Source organism: Phaenicophaeus curvirostris, chromosome Z, assembly GCF_032191515.1.
Source record: "Phaenicophaeus curvirostris isolate KB17595 chromosome Z, BPBGC_Pcur_1.0, whole genome shotgun sequence".
Classification (NCBI taxonomy): Eukaryota; Metazoa; Chordata; class Aves; order Cuculiformes; family Cuculidae; genus Phaenicophaeus; species Phaenicophaeus curvirostris.
The window spans coordinates 26,373,357-26,386,096 of record NC_091431.1 but is presented as its reverse complement, the minus strand read 5'-3'; the positions used below and the strand labels follow the sequence as shown (position 1 = coordinate 26,386,096).

Below are 12,740 nucleotides of genomic sequence, written 5' to 3'. Positions count from 1 at the left end.
TGACTAGTGCTTCTAACAATTCTGCATTACAAAAAAATGCCATTAATAATAATGATAGATGCTGCACCACATATGTTTATGGAGATTCTCTGGGAATCTCTGTGTGGGAAAGGTTTTGATATATGGTTTGAAAGAGGATGGGCGGGAAGGTTGGTATTTTTCATTACATAATGTTTGCTTTACAAATTAAACCAAATATTCTTGTTCCAATTTAAGATGTGGTCTTTTTCCAGTTTAAGGCTCATTTTGGTAGCCTGGCTTGTTAATCACTTTCTGTCTAATACAAGCATATTAGTATGTAGATTTACTATGTGGTGTTGGATTAATTTTGATACTCTTCTAAAAATAATCCATGATAAACCCAAAATGTTGGTCTTTCTGAGTAGATTTCTAAGTACACTGAGAGCATAATATTTCACTAAATAGAACAGTTTCATTAAAATTTACATAAGCCTTTATTTAATTTCTGATTTAATACTGTGCTTCAATGTTACTGTGATACCTAAATTACTTAGATCCCTCAAATCTAAGTGAGAACTTCAGTTCTAGTTTCAGATTTTTTTTTGCTTCCATCTTCTTTTACAGAGAGTGTCTAAATGTGGTAGAATCTCATGCAAATAAGTTTGATTTGTTGGCTCTGTTTTTCCACTTAAAAATCATCATCACATTTCCAAGCATGGATATGTTGAAATAATCTGAAGCTTTTTATTAAAAGAAATTAACTACGATAAGTCTTATATGATGGCAAAGTGTGTCTCCCGGTTTCCTCAGGGAAAGGCTTGAAAGCATCTGATGGGTTGACGTGATAAATGGGTGAATGGTTGAGAAGTGAAAGGAAGTTCTATGCTTTGTAAAGCTGATGCCATACAAGAAGCTTAGTAACAACATCACGTCTCCTATGATTGATCTCTAGGCAGCAGTTGTGGTGGTGTTCAACTTTGCTATGGTTCTGCTGATTTTTCCTGCTATCTTGAGCATGGACCTTTATCGTCGGGAAGACCGGAGACTGGATATATTCTGCTGTTTTTCAAGGTGAGAATGTGTTATCAATGTACGAGTTTCGTCCTTTTTGTGGTCACCGGTCAGTGCTACCATTCATTGTCAGGAGTGGGAATTCTTCACTGCAGCGGGGTCAGTTTGTTAGTTTGTTATGATTTCATTGCTAGTGAATGACTTACATTTGCTGCCTTTGTTTTTACCTGACCGAGGGGAAAAGTTAAAATGCACCACTTTTTCCACCTTTTCGCTCTCTCTCTCTCACACACACACACAGACGCTTTTTATGCTTTTAAACTTGAGTGCATAAACATAATGTATAAAGTCTAAAATTACTTCCCCTTAGCCAAGTTTTTGGTAAGACTATGAGGAGTGCAAGATGATCAGTACTGTAAGTTTAGGATAATGCCTGATAAATATTCTGTTATGGCTGCAGTAGTAATTCAGAATGGTAATACTTGTTTTCTACTTTAGTTTTTGCTTTTGTCTGCAATGAAGAGGATCAGCTACATTTCTACATGTGTACTCTTACTGTCATAACCAGTAGAGAATCCACTTTGTATTGTCTTAGCCTTCTACACCTTCCTAGGAGCTGATACAGTTTGGCATTTTAGTTTTAATGTCCAAGAGAGACAGCACTTTTCTGAATTTAGTTTTGAGGGATTGGTTGGAAGAGGGAGTTAATCCCAAGCCAGGACTCCTACTTTCTATTTCAGCATCACTCGTAGTTTCAGTGGATGGCTTAACGTGCTTCAATTTTGGAGCCCTGATTCTCAGAATCAGAGTGCAATCAGACCTTCCGTTTATTCCCTCCTCTGGAGTTGCACCAAACGTGTATCAGAATTCAGGGCTGTTTACATATGAAGAAAGGCAGTTGATGAGAGCTTGCTCTGTTTAGGTAGGCCAAGTTCCAAATTCCTCTTGTTTTCGAAGAATTTGTCCACTTGGTGAAAAATCTCGGGTACTGTTTTCTATCAAGAATTTGTCATTTCTCATTTACAGGAAGAGGTTTATCTCTGATTGTATTTTTTTCATAAAGTTGGTATCTGTTAGGGTCTTGTGTAGACTGAAATAAAGGGAATGCTTCAACTGCTCCTGTAATTTTCCCTCTCATGTTGCCCGTCCTTCCTGAGATTAAATCCTTGTATGTGTTTACTTAATTTTTAAAGCATTCAGTCAGCGAGTGGTTTCAACCTGCCTCCCAAAAGTCTGAGATCTTATCCAGAAGGCCCAAATATTATTTAAGTTACTTTAACAGTTCTAAACAGAAGAAATCAGTATGTCATGTATTTCCATTTTGATCTAAATAGCTTAATTCTCTGCATGGGCACGTAGATGCAAACTCACACACATACTCTGCATTAAGACTGTGTGCAACTACCTGTATATTGATGTGATTAGTATGTGTAATTAATGGAATGGTGTGGGTAGTTGTCAACATCTTTAGACAGATGCTGATTTCTTCTTTCCTGAGCACAAGAAATATGCACATATTCTCAGATGCCTGCACTTTGAACCATGTCTGAGAAATGTTTCCTAAAGATGCAGACTAGAATTCCCATCAAAGTGTTAACTTGATTAATATAAACCTAATAATAGTAGTAGAAGCAGTCTTAGATGGAAGCAGGTTATCCTATCTAGTCTGATTAAAATGAAGTTGTAGCCAAATGTGAACAGATGTTTTTCTCTTGTCTTGCAGTCCGTGTGTCACTAGAGTGATTCAGATTGAGCCTCAAGCATATGTGGAAAACGACAATACTTGCTGCAGTCCACCACCACCTTACAGCAGTCACAGTTTTGCACACGAAACTCAGATTACAATGCAGTCTACAGTGCAGTTGCGCACAGAATACGATCCTCATACGCAGGTGTACTACACCACAGCAGAGCCTCGCTCGGAAATATCTGTGCAGCCAGTGACAGTGACACAAGATAACCTTAGCTGCCAGAGTCCAGAAAGCACAAGCTCAACAAGGGATTTGCTTTCCCAGTTCTCAGACTCTAGTATGCATTGCCTTGAGCCGCCCTGTACAAAGTGGACACTCTCATCTTTTGCAGAGAAACATTATGCTCCATTCCTCCTAAAACCAAAAGCTAAGGTAATCAGGGAACTACTTACCTGTTTTTCAGAAACAGACTTCTCCCTTGCCCTATAATAAAATTATCCTGGCAGTGATATTAAATGTGAAGAATAAATCAAATTATTTTGGAATAGCAATTCTTAATAATTTTACACCTAGTTTCGTACTTCAAAGGTTTTATCTTGCAAGTGTTATGGAGATATACTTTTCAAATATAAGTTATGAGTGAGGATTTTGGTAAACTTTCAGTAACATAAGCTTGTGATTAATGAAACTAAAGCCACTTCTAAACTTTATCACAATATGAATTTGTCATCCATGATACAAAACCTCTTACGTAAAACACAGATTAGCTCAGCTTACTAGTGTGTATGTTTATGGGGGAAAAAAAAATAAATAAAAGGCTTAAAGAAGACCGAGGGATGTTAACTTTGAACCTACCTTTGTAGTATGGCATTAAGAATTGTACTTACCTTTGAAGCCTAAACCCAAACGTGTTTCTATTTTCTGTTGCAGATTGTAGTTATTTTTCTTTTTCTGGGTTTACTTGGGCTCAGCCTATATGGAACTACCCGGGTGAGAGATGGACTGGATCTCACAGACATTGTACCACGGGAAACACGGGAATATGACTTTATTGCTGCACAATTCAAGTACTTTTCATTCTACAACATGTATATTGTGACACAGAAGGCAGACTATCCAAACGTCCAGCGCTTGCTTTATGAACTTCACAGAAGTTTCAGCAATGTGACATACGTTTTGTTGGAAGAGGATCGGCAGCTTCCGAAAATGTGGTTGCACTATTTTCGAGACTGGCTGCAAGGTAAGAAAGAGTTGCATGAACTTTTCTAATTCTACAACAGTAACAACTTGTTGACACTGGTAATGCTCCCCTCTTTGAATATGTTCACATGGTTAAAGACTGTGAGCACGAGAGAGAATGCCTGGGTTCTGATCCAAACTTGTGGGTTGACTCAGCTTCTCTTAAGGTCATTTAAATTCTTTGTAGCTAAGTTTACTTAGCTACAAAGACAATTTTGAAGCTTTCACAGAATCACAGAATAACCAGGTTGGAAGAGACCCACCGGATCACCGAGTCCAACCGTTCCTACCAAACACTAAACCATATCCCTCAGCACCTCGTCCACCCATGCCTTAAACACCTCCAGGGAAGGTGAACCAACCACCTCCCTGGGCAGCCTGTTCCAGTGCCCAATGACCCTTTCTGTGAAAAATTTTTTCCTAATGTCCAGCCTAAACCTCCCCTGGCGGAGCTTGAGGCCATTCCCTCTTGTCCTGTCCCCTGTCACTTGGGAGAAGAGGCCAGCACCCTCCTCTCTACAACCTCCTTTCAGGTAGTTGTAGAGAGCAATGAGGTCACCCCTCAGCCTCCTCTTCTCCAGGCTAAACAACCCCAGCTCCCTCAGCCGCTCCTCATAAGGCCTGTTCTCCAGCCCTTTCACCAGCTTTGTTGCTCTTCTCTGGACTCTCTCCAGAGCCTCAACATCCTTCTTGTGGTGAGGGGCCCAGAACTGAACACAGTATGTGAGGTGCGGTCTCACCAGTGCCGAGTACAGAGGGAGAATAACCTCCCTGGACCTGCTGGTCACGCCATTTCTGATACAAGCCAAGATGCCATTGGCCTTCTTGGCCACCTGGGCACACTGCTGGCTCATATTCAGTCGGCTGTCAACCAACACCCCCAGGTCCCTTTAAGAGATTATATCCTTGAGAGGCCATCTCACGCCATTAATTTCTAAGCAGCTAATGAGGAGTTTTCGTCTTTATAATTAATGGTCAAATATGGCTTACTGTCTTGGGTAAATAAGTATTTGATGAGTGTTTTGAGAACAGTAAGTGTAAAGTCCCTGCCCAACAATGTATTTTGGCATGGGCTTAAACTTCAGCACAGGAGTGATCACATTGGCTTCAGCTGGGACTGCTGGGATGAAGAAAATTCAGTGTGGCTTATGTGTTTTATTGGATTGGGAACTTGGCTATACATTCTAGATTTCCCATCAAGTATCCTTTCTATTGTGGCATTTTTTTCCTGTGTTGAATTGTAACAGGGTGGGGGAAGACAAGAGAAGGCAAGGCCTTCCAGATACTATGATGATAATTATAGTCAGGTCAGCATATTAAAGATGCTATAGATGCTATAATTAAAAAAGTTGAGACAAATAAGTATTTTTATATTTAAAATAAATAGTATGGTTACATGTCAGCAAATTTAGCAGCTCTCTGCTGTAAGGAAACACATTCTGCCCTGGAGTACTTCTGTCTTTCTGTTGGGAAATCTCCAGGAATCTTTTGCCAACAGAAAAATTAATTGTACTGACCTACTGAGACTGTAAATTTTAACCGTAACTGTTTACAGGTGACCAATGTAGACATTGATTCTTAGGGAACATATAGGTAACTGCAGGTAACTGCCAGTATTTGGGATATTTTATTTGTTCTGAAAATATGTTGAGCAATATTAGAAAAGTGGATGCAATTTGAAATTATCCAGTTTCCTCTATGTTTTGTGCACTGATAAATCATGCAAAGCAGTATTTCAGCTATTAGCTTTGATTATTTTTTTTTAATGGTTTTTAAATATATTGGATCCATTCATTACAGTCTACTTACTGGAAGTTTCACTTGAAGTATTTTGCTCACATAAGCATATTGAGCTGTAAGGGAAGGTATTACTGGCAGGAAAAACAAAATTCAACATAACTTAGATGTTTTGCTGGATTGGAACCTTACTATACTTTCTAAATTTCTGAGCAAGCATCTTTTTTACATGCTTTCCAAGTCTCTGGTACTTCCGCTATGTTTTATCTCTTTTGTGAGTATTTTTCTGTTGTTGTTCCAAAAGAGTAGGAGAAACTGTGTCTGCTGTCCGACCTTCTGACCCTCCCCAAAACTGTGCAGGAGATGGAAATCTGAGATCATGTTCTGAATCTCCAAGTATTAGTGCTGAGCTTCGCCACAATCTGCCAACAATAAAGTCAGGAAGAGATGCCCTTGGATCTACTCCCTTGCTGACTTCTTAGAGTGAAACAGTGTTGTTCCCAGGGGTGCTCGAATTCCCATTCACCTTCTCTCAGGCCCACCACGTACTCTCCCAAGCGTTTGCACTTTGGCTGCCTGCTTGTCCTCTTTGTAGCCACCTCCTTGTGCTAAGGGCTGTTAGTGCGGACCTGGCCTAGTACCAAGGACCTGCATATCTCCTTCTCATGCTCTGTGTCCTTGCTCATATGTGACCTTTGCAGATCTGCTCTGCTCTTAGAGGTGTTCCTGTTCTCTTCGTACTGCCCATAGTTAAATTTCCCATTCCAGCCTACATTAGCCTCCCTATCCTTCTTCCCTCATCTCTGCTTTTCTTTGACTGGAGCTGCTGTCAGTATTCCTGGTACCCTACATAACACTGGCAGGGTGTGTGATACTAGAACAGTCAACGACACTCCCTGAAAGATGGAAGGCACATTGCTTGGCCTGTCAATCCACCCAAAGCTTTTGAATTAATTATTATGATTACCCATTAGCATTTAGGACTGTGACCTTACTGTTCCTGCCCGCCTTCCCCAAGAGGGGCACAATTAATACAAACTAGCTGCTTTGTAAAGACACAGGGTTGTCTTTGCAGAGTGTCGTACTGCAATCACAAAGCTATGAATGAGAAGGATGATACTGAGATGTATCAATAGAAGGAAGTTAAGTTTTAAAATGGTACAGGGCTTTGATGTAACAAAAGAAACTAAACTGTTACACTAAAAGCAGCCACACTTATCATAGGTAAGGCATTATCTCAAAGTGCAGACAATAATAGTACCTGATCCTGACCAACTAGGGCTTATGCTGAGGGAGTAAAAGGGAAGAAGGAATGTGAAAACAGAATTTACAAAGTATGGTTTTGTATTGGATTCAGGGATAATCCTCTGTGAGGTGGGAATGGTGCATTTCTACATTCTGGAGGAGCAGGATGATAAAAATAGGGACAACTTTGAACTTCATGGCTAATTCCTGCCGACTTGACTGGAAATTCAGTGCTAGAGATTAATGACTCAATGTGGCCTGCTGACATGCACACATTTGTCCAGCAGAATGAGGGAAGCACCAGCATGTGAACAAAAGTGTTATTTATCAAGAAAGTGTCCTTGGTCCTAGCCATACATTTTTCCTCATTTACTAGCAGGGGACTGCCATCAGCCTAATGTACTTCCATTTTCAGAGGTTCCCTTGGATTTTGCTTTCTGTTATCAGGTTAGAGTATTTTTTTGTTACTGAAAATGCAACAGAAGAAGAGTTAATACTAATAATTCATTTAAACTGGCAATGTTAGTATTATTTTTGTAAGTGATTGAATGAAAATGAGGTAGTTTGAATTCCCCAACGGCTTGTAATTAGGCTTGGTTTTGCAAAGGGTAATTTTAACTGCTGTTTCATGGTGCCAGCTGTTCATGAGTCAGTACGAATTCTTTCCTCACCCCTAGTCCTGCATCCCATGTAGTTTCAGAGGATTTCACTCTCTTCTGAAGCATTGAGAAAAAGTGATATGAAAAAATACCGTATATAAGATTCTTTTTTAAATCCCATAATTTTTGTAACTTTTCTGCAGAAAGCAGTCAACAAATTTCTTTTATCATTCTTCCCAGAAACATTTCATAAATCACATCTATGAAAAACTAAATGTCTTTTAAAATCCTTGGTATGAACAGTTTGCAAGTATATATGGAAGTACTGTTTGCTTTGAAAGCAGGAACTCTGCTATGGATTTCAAAGAATTATGGGAAATTTTAATTATTGAAATTTTGAAATTCTTTAGAAATTAAGCACAGTTGATAGTGGTTTTTTGGCATACTTTCCACGGACTTCCAGTTTCAGCAAGTCAGTAATAAAATAACCCAGAGCACGAAGTGGTTAAGCCAGCTGAGGAGTAAAGATAGAAAAGGGAGCAGATTTTGAGGGATGACCAAACTTGTGAGAACACGGAAGGGGGTGAGATGTGAGAAAGATGCCCTTTTTTGATGTACCTTGCAACCACGAATTGGTAATGTCACATGCCAGTAGACGTATTTGTTATTGCATGTCTGTGCAGCCCCCAACAGGGGATGGTTGTTAGTCTGCAAGCTGTACTTCCACATGCTGCTCCTGCTGAAGGGAGCCATTCTTACTGTGCATTAAGCTGTGCTTTGGTGGTCTCCTTCTTCCCCATATGCTTTTTCAATAGCGTCTTAACCTCCCAGTGCAATCTTTCACATAACTGGTACAATAGCGCAGATGCTCTCACCTGGCCACTTTCTGAGAGATTAAATGTGGAGCTGGATTTGGCACAGGAGGGAGGGATTGATATTTTTGCACATCTTAAAAATGTTTCCACCCTCTCTGAGGGCACCAACAAACAATGCTTTGGTGATGCCAGAAAACCTGATGTGAAATTGTCCCCGTCCTGGGCAGGTGCTGGAGGGTTGCGTGTGGAGATCTGGCAGGCTTCTTTCATTGCTCTATTCTCAGCTTAAGTAGTGGGTATGATCTGGCAGGGCAACAGGGGAAGCAGTTTTCTGAGGGAGGGAGGATGAGTTTGGAAATGGGAGTGGATACTTCAGCACAGAGGAGGTGGCAGCTGGGTGCGTTTTCTCTTCCAGCACTCTTATCTCTGAACAGCTGTAGTTAACCTATATGATCTGTAATGGCAGTTTTCATTACAGCTTCTCAGCACAGCTGCAAGGTACATTGGTGATTTCCTCTACTGCCACTCCCCTGGCCTTTTCCTTCTCTTCCCTGGACATGCGGTTTGTCATCTGCTTGCACAGAGCCTCCTTGTACTGGGCTGTGGCTTCCTGTACTAAATCTGATACAAATTTGTGCTGTGAGGTATTCCCTCTCCCTTGAAGGGTGGCAAAGAGGAAAATAACAGTTGAGAGTGAATAGGTGTTGGCTGTGATCTTTACATGTGCTGGCAGCAGATCCCACGACTTGTATTAGCTGCACAAGTTGAACAGATGGAACAAATTGACAAAATCGTGTTCACTCACGCTGTGCTCGAGGAGCAGCTGAGTTGCTGTTTGAAGTTGAAAGTTTGAGTGTGGTTTTTTTTACTCCTTGTAGTGGAATTTCTGGTTATATTGTAGAAGCTATTGCCTCAGTGCTCTGCAGTAGCCCGAAACACTTAATGAGAGTGGTGTGTGTCCTCCTCTGTGGCTCAGTGCACTCAGCCAGGGCTTTGGTGAGGCAGAGGGGAGTATGGATAGAGTTTTCCTTCTAGATAATGGACTAAATTCCTCCTTTGGTTCTAACTCTACAGTAGGTGTTGAAGTGGGATCAGAGCTGAATTTGGACATTTTTCTGCTCTGGCACCATCCAGGTCAGGGCAGGTCTTGGCTTTGTTTTGAGGAGGGTGTATATGAAAGAAGTAATAAATGCAAATTAAAACTCTTTCCTGTATACTTCTCCAAGCAGGGCACTAGGTTTCTCTCAAAGGCTGTGTGAAGGATGCGGGACCAGATGGTCCTAATCCCATCCAGGATCTCTTTGCTTTGAGGGGAAGCTGGTTTGCACCAGTGCACTTGGTATCTTAGCTTTGCTGATCTGCACAACACAGGAAGACTCTTCAGGCTTCTCCCTGGCACCTTCTCACTTCCTCTGCCTTTCTTTGGCCAAAATACTGAATGTGCAACTGGTACTTTACCCTTCCACACACCGACAGTGGATGAGTATCCCCAAACATAGAAGGCAGCAGCTGGATAATTTTCTTCTCGATTTAGTTATGATAAAGTCATTATTCCTTCTTCCTTCTGAAGTTTTTTTCCAAGAGTGATTGCTTACCTGCATGTTCTGTCTTCCCCGTACCTCCCTTAACTCTTCAGGACTTCAGGATGCATTTGACAGCGACTGGGAAGCGGGGAAGATCACCTACAACAATTATAAAAATGGATCTGATGATGCTGTTTTGGCTTACAAACTCTTGGTACAAACAGGCAACCGAGCAAAACCCATTGACGTCAGCCAGGTACTGTATCATGGTCCATACTGGTATATATAGGAATACACAAGTCATCATGACTGGGGAGAGAGAGTGTCTCTTTTGGTCTTGATGAACTGAATGCTTGAGTTACACCTTAACAGCATGGCTTTACTGACTTTGCTGAAGCCACTTGTCAGCTGCAGTCTGGTCTGTGTTGCAAAGTGTTCAAAGTCAACATTGGGAGTGCCTCCTCTTGCTTATTACTGATTGATGTGTGTTCAGTGCTGCTCTTGCTTCAGAGACACTCAGTTTCGCTGAAATTATTGTTAAAAATGCTTTGCTGCATCCATAGATAGATGTTGTCTGGTCCTATGCCAGACAGAGCCAATGTCAGCCTAGTTACCCTAAGTGGCTTGGTTTCTCATTTGAATCTGATTGCCTTAAAGCGTTGATCAGATTTCTGCTGTGGCATTTGCAATTATTTAGTTAGTTGCTACTGATTTATGCAAAACATAACATTTTTTAAAAGTGTTGATGAATGATAGTGGAAGAGGACTGAAGTTGTTACGTGCTGTATCATGTTCTTACACCATCATTGCTAGATACGTCTATACTGTTGTAGAACTAAGATTGGCAGTTATTGGAGCTGCCTAAATAAAATGTCTGATGTTCTTTTGCAATGTTATCAGAGCATATAACTGCATTTGCTGTAGCCATTTGTAGGTGGAAACACATTAGGTTCCGCTGCTTACACTAAAATTAGATCTTAGACTTTTACAAAGAAATTCTGCTGTAACCTAACTTCTCCCTTACTAGAGTCATCATTGACTTGCTGTGCTTTCAGGCAGAAAAGTAGTCTTTCTAATGATGTTGGCAGATCTGCTTGTTGTCTTTCTTTTTTTCCTGGCATTAGAGGTGACAGATTTACAGAGTATGTTGTCCAAAGTTACTATGGTGTGTAAAATACACTGCTGCATAGCAACATGTAGCATGCTATCAGATCTGAATGAAGCTTCAGATGTTAATTAAGCAAAGAAAGGGAGTTGAGGAGAAAACCTTCAGTGGTATTTTGTTTAGCAGAGTGTACCAGGTACGCTGTGGAACAAATTTGATTGGACTGCTGCTGCTGATATAATTTCCTGTGCCTGGGAGGGAGAAAAGTGCGGTGCACCCACAGGGGCTGAGCGCTGTACTGTGCAGTTCCAGAGACAGCTTGAAGACATACAGTTGTTGCATATCCTGTGGACTAATTGAATCCAGATCCTTGGAATCCAGCTTCTTTTTTTTTCTTCTTTTTTTTTTTTTTTTAACTGCTGTCACTGTTGTTTTTCATTTCATTAAAAAGACCTGAAGCTGGAGTCAAGCCAGAATTTTAAATAAACAAAACAAAAAACCCCAGTAATACTTTTCACCCACAGAGTCCTCTGTCAGAGCTCTAGCTGTGCAAGATTTGGCTACAGGACCCTAGAAGTGTACCACTGCTGTTTACCCCACAGATGCATTTGCCCACAGTGACCGAAATAACACAAGCCACTCATCTGCTTTCTTGACATTGGGCATTTTCTGAATTCATAGGTCATAGGAGGCAAGTGTTAGCAAAATTTATACAGATGTTGTTTTATTTTTATAGCTCTCCTCCATTTACTGGGTGGCATTTCCTTCAGTGTTAACAACAGAGGTTAACTGCACACAGACGTGTATAGGGACTCTTGCCAGATTTTTCTTCCCCTTTCTTTAAATATGTTTCTGCAACTTGGTTGGTTTTCCCTCTTGGCTGCTGGCTTTCAGAGTTTTGCTTTAATTGGTTCAGTCTATTCTAGAACCATCTGCTGATTTATTGTAAATATCAGATGAATACTAACTTATAAACAACTACTTTCTACTGTCACTGTAGTTTCTTAGATTTTTTTTCAATGTCAAACAGTAGTTTACTGATAAGTGACTTCAAGTGAAGATTCATGCTCTTTTGCTTTTCCCCTCCTATATGTGTGTTGCATCTCCAGATCATTTGTTGAAAACTTTACAGCAAAAACCCTGAAAGCAAAACTCTTTCTGAAAGACTTCTAATTTTTTTTCCATTTTGCAGTTGACTAAACAGCGTCTGGTGGATGCAGATGGGATCATTAACCCAAATGCTTTCTACATCTACCTGACAGCCTGGGTTAGCAATGACCCTGTGGCCTATGCTGCCTCGCAAGCCAACATCCGGCCTCACCGCCCAGAGTGGGTCCATGACAAAGCAGACTACATGCCAGAAACAAGGCTGAGAAGTGAGTGACATTTCGTCTTAATGTCTTACAGTTTATATAAGTGCCTGCACTCCTTCCTTCAAGAACCAGTAACTCCGTAGTAGGCTAATGCTGCACAGGACTCAGACGCAAGCAGGACAATATATTGTGTTAATCTCTCATCTTAGAGGACCCATGCACTATTGTAAAGATGCCACCACTGCAGGGTTTTATCGTGTTGAAAGATGAGGTTTTTAACAGTTTAAGGCTCTAAAAACTTATAATAAGCATTGCTTTTTAGTTTCACTTGATAGTTCTGTCTGTGAGAGAAACCTGGAGATTGCATGAAATTCTGCCAATATCATTCTGAAATTTCATCAATGAGACTATATTGTGTTTATCCTCAGTACCTACGGGATTTTTGTCAAGTTGGTTCATATTCTAAGCTACCATGCTGATATGGTACGAGAGCTGCCTAGG

The 12,740-nt window shown here is 40.7% G+C and overlaps 1 protein-coding gene across 2 annotated transcripts in view; it reads left to right on the top strand.

The window, feature by feature from the left end:
- PTCH1 (patched 1) overlaps window positions 1–12,740 on the top strand; it is a 62,505-nt gene that overhangs the window by 37,204 nt on the left and 12,561 nt on the right. For both annotated transcript variants that reach the window (XR_011339434.1, XM_069881029.1), the window contains exons 13-17: window positions 914–1,032; window positions 2,696–3,095; window positions 3,594–3,903; window positions 9,935–10,077; window positions 12,119–12,302. Coding sequence is in view for 1 of the 2 variants with exons in the window: in XM_069881029.1 (XP_069737130.1) it covers window positions 914–1,032; window positions 2,696–3,095; window positions 3,594–3,903; window positions 9,935–10,077; window positions 12,119–12,302 (1,156 nt within the window). In the remaining variant the exon portion in view is untranslated. The remainder of the gene's footprint in view (window positions 1–913; window positions 1,033–2,695; window positions 3,096–3,593; window positions 3,904–9,934; window positions 10,078–12,118; window positions 12,303–12,740) is intronic.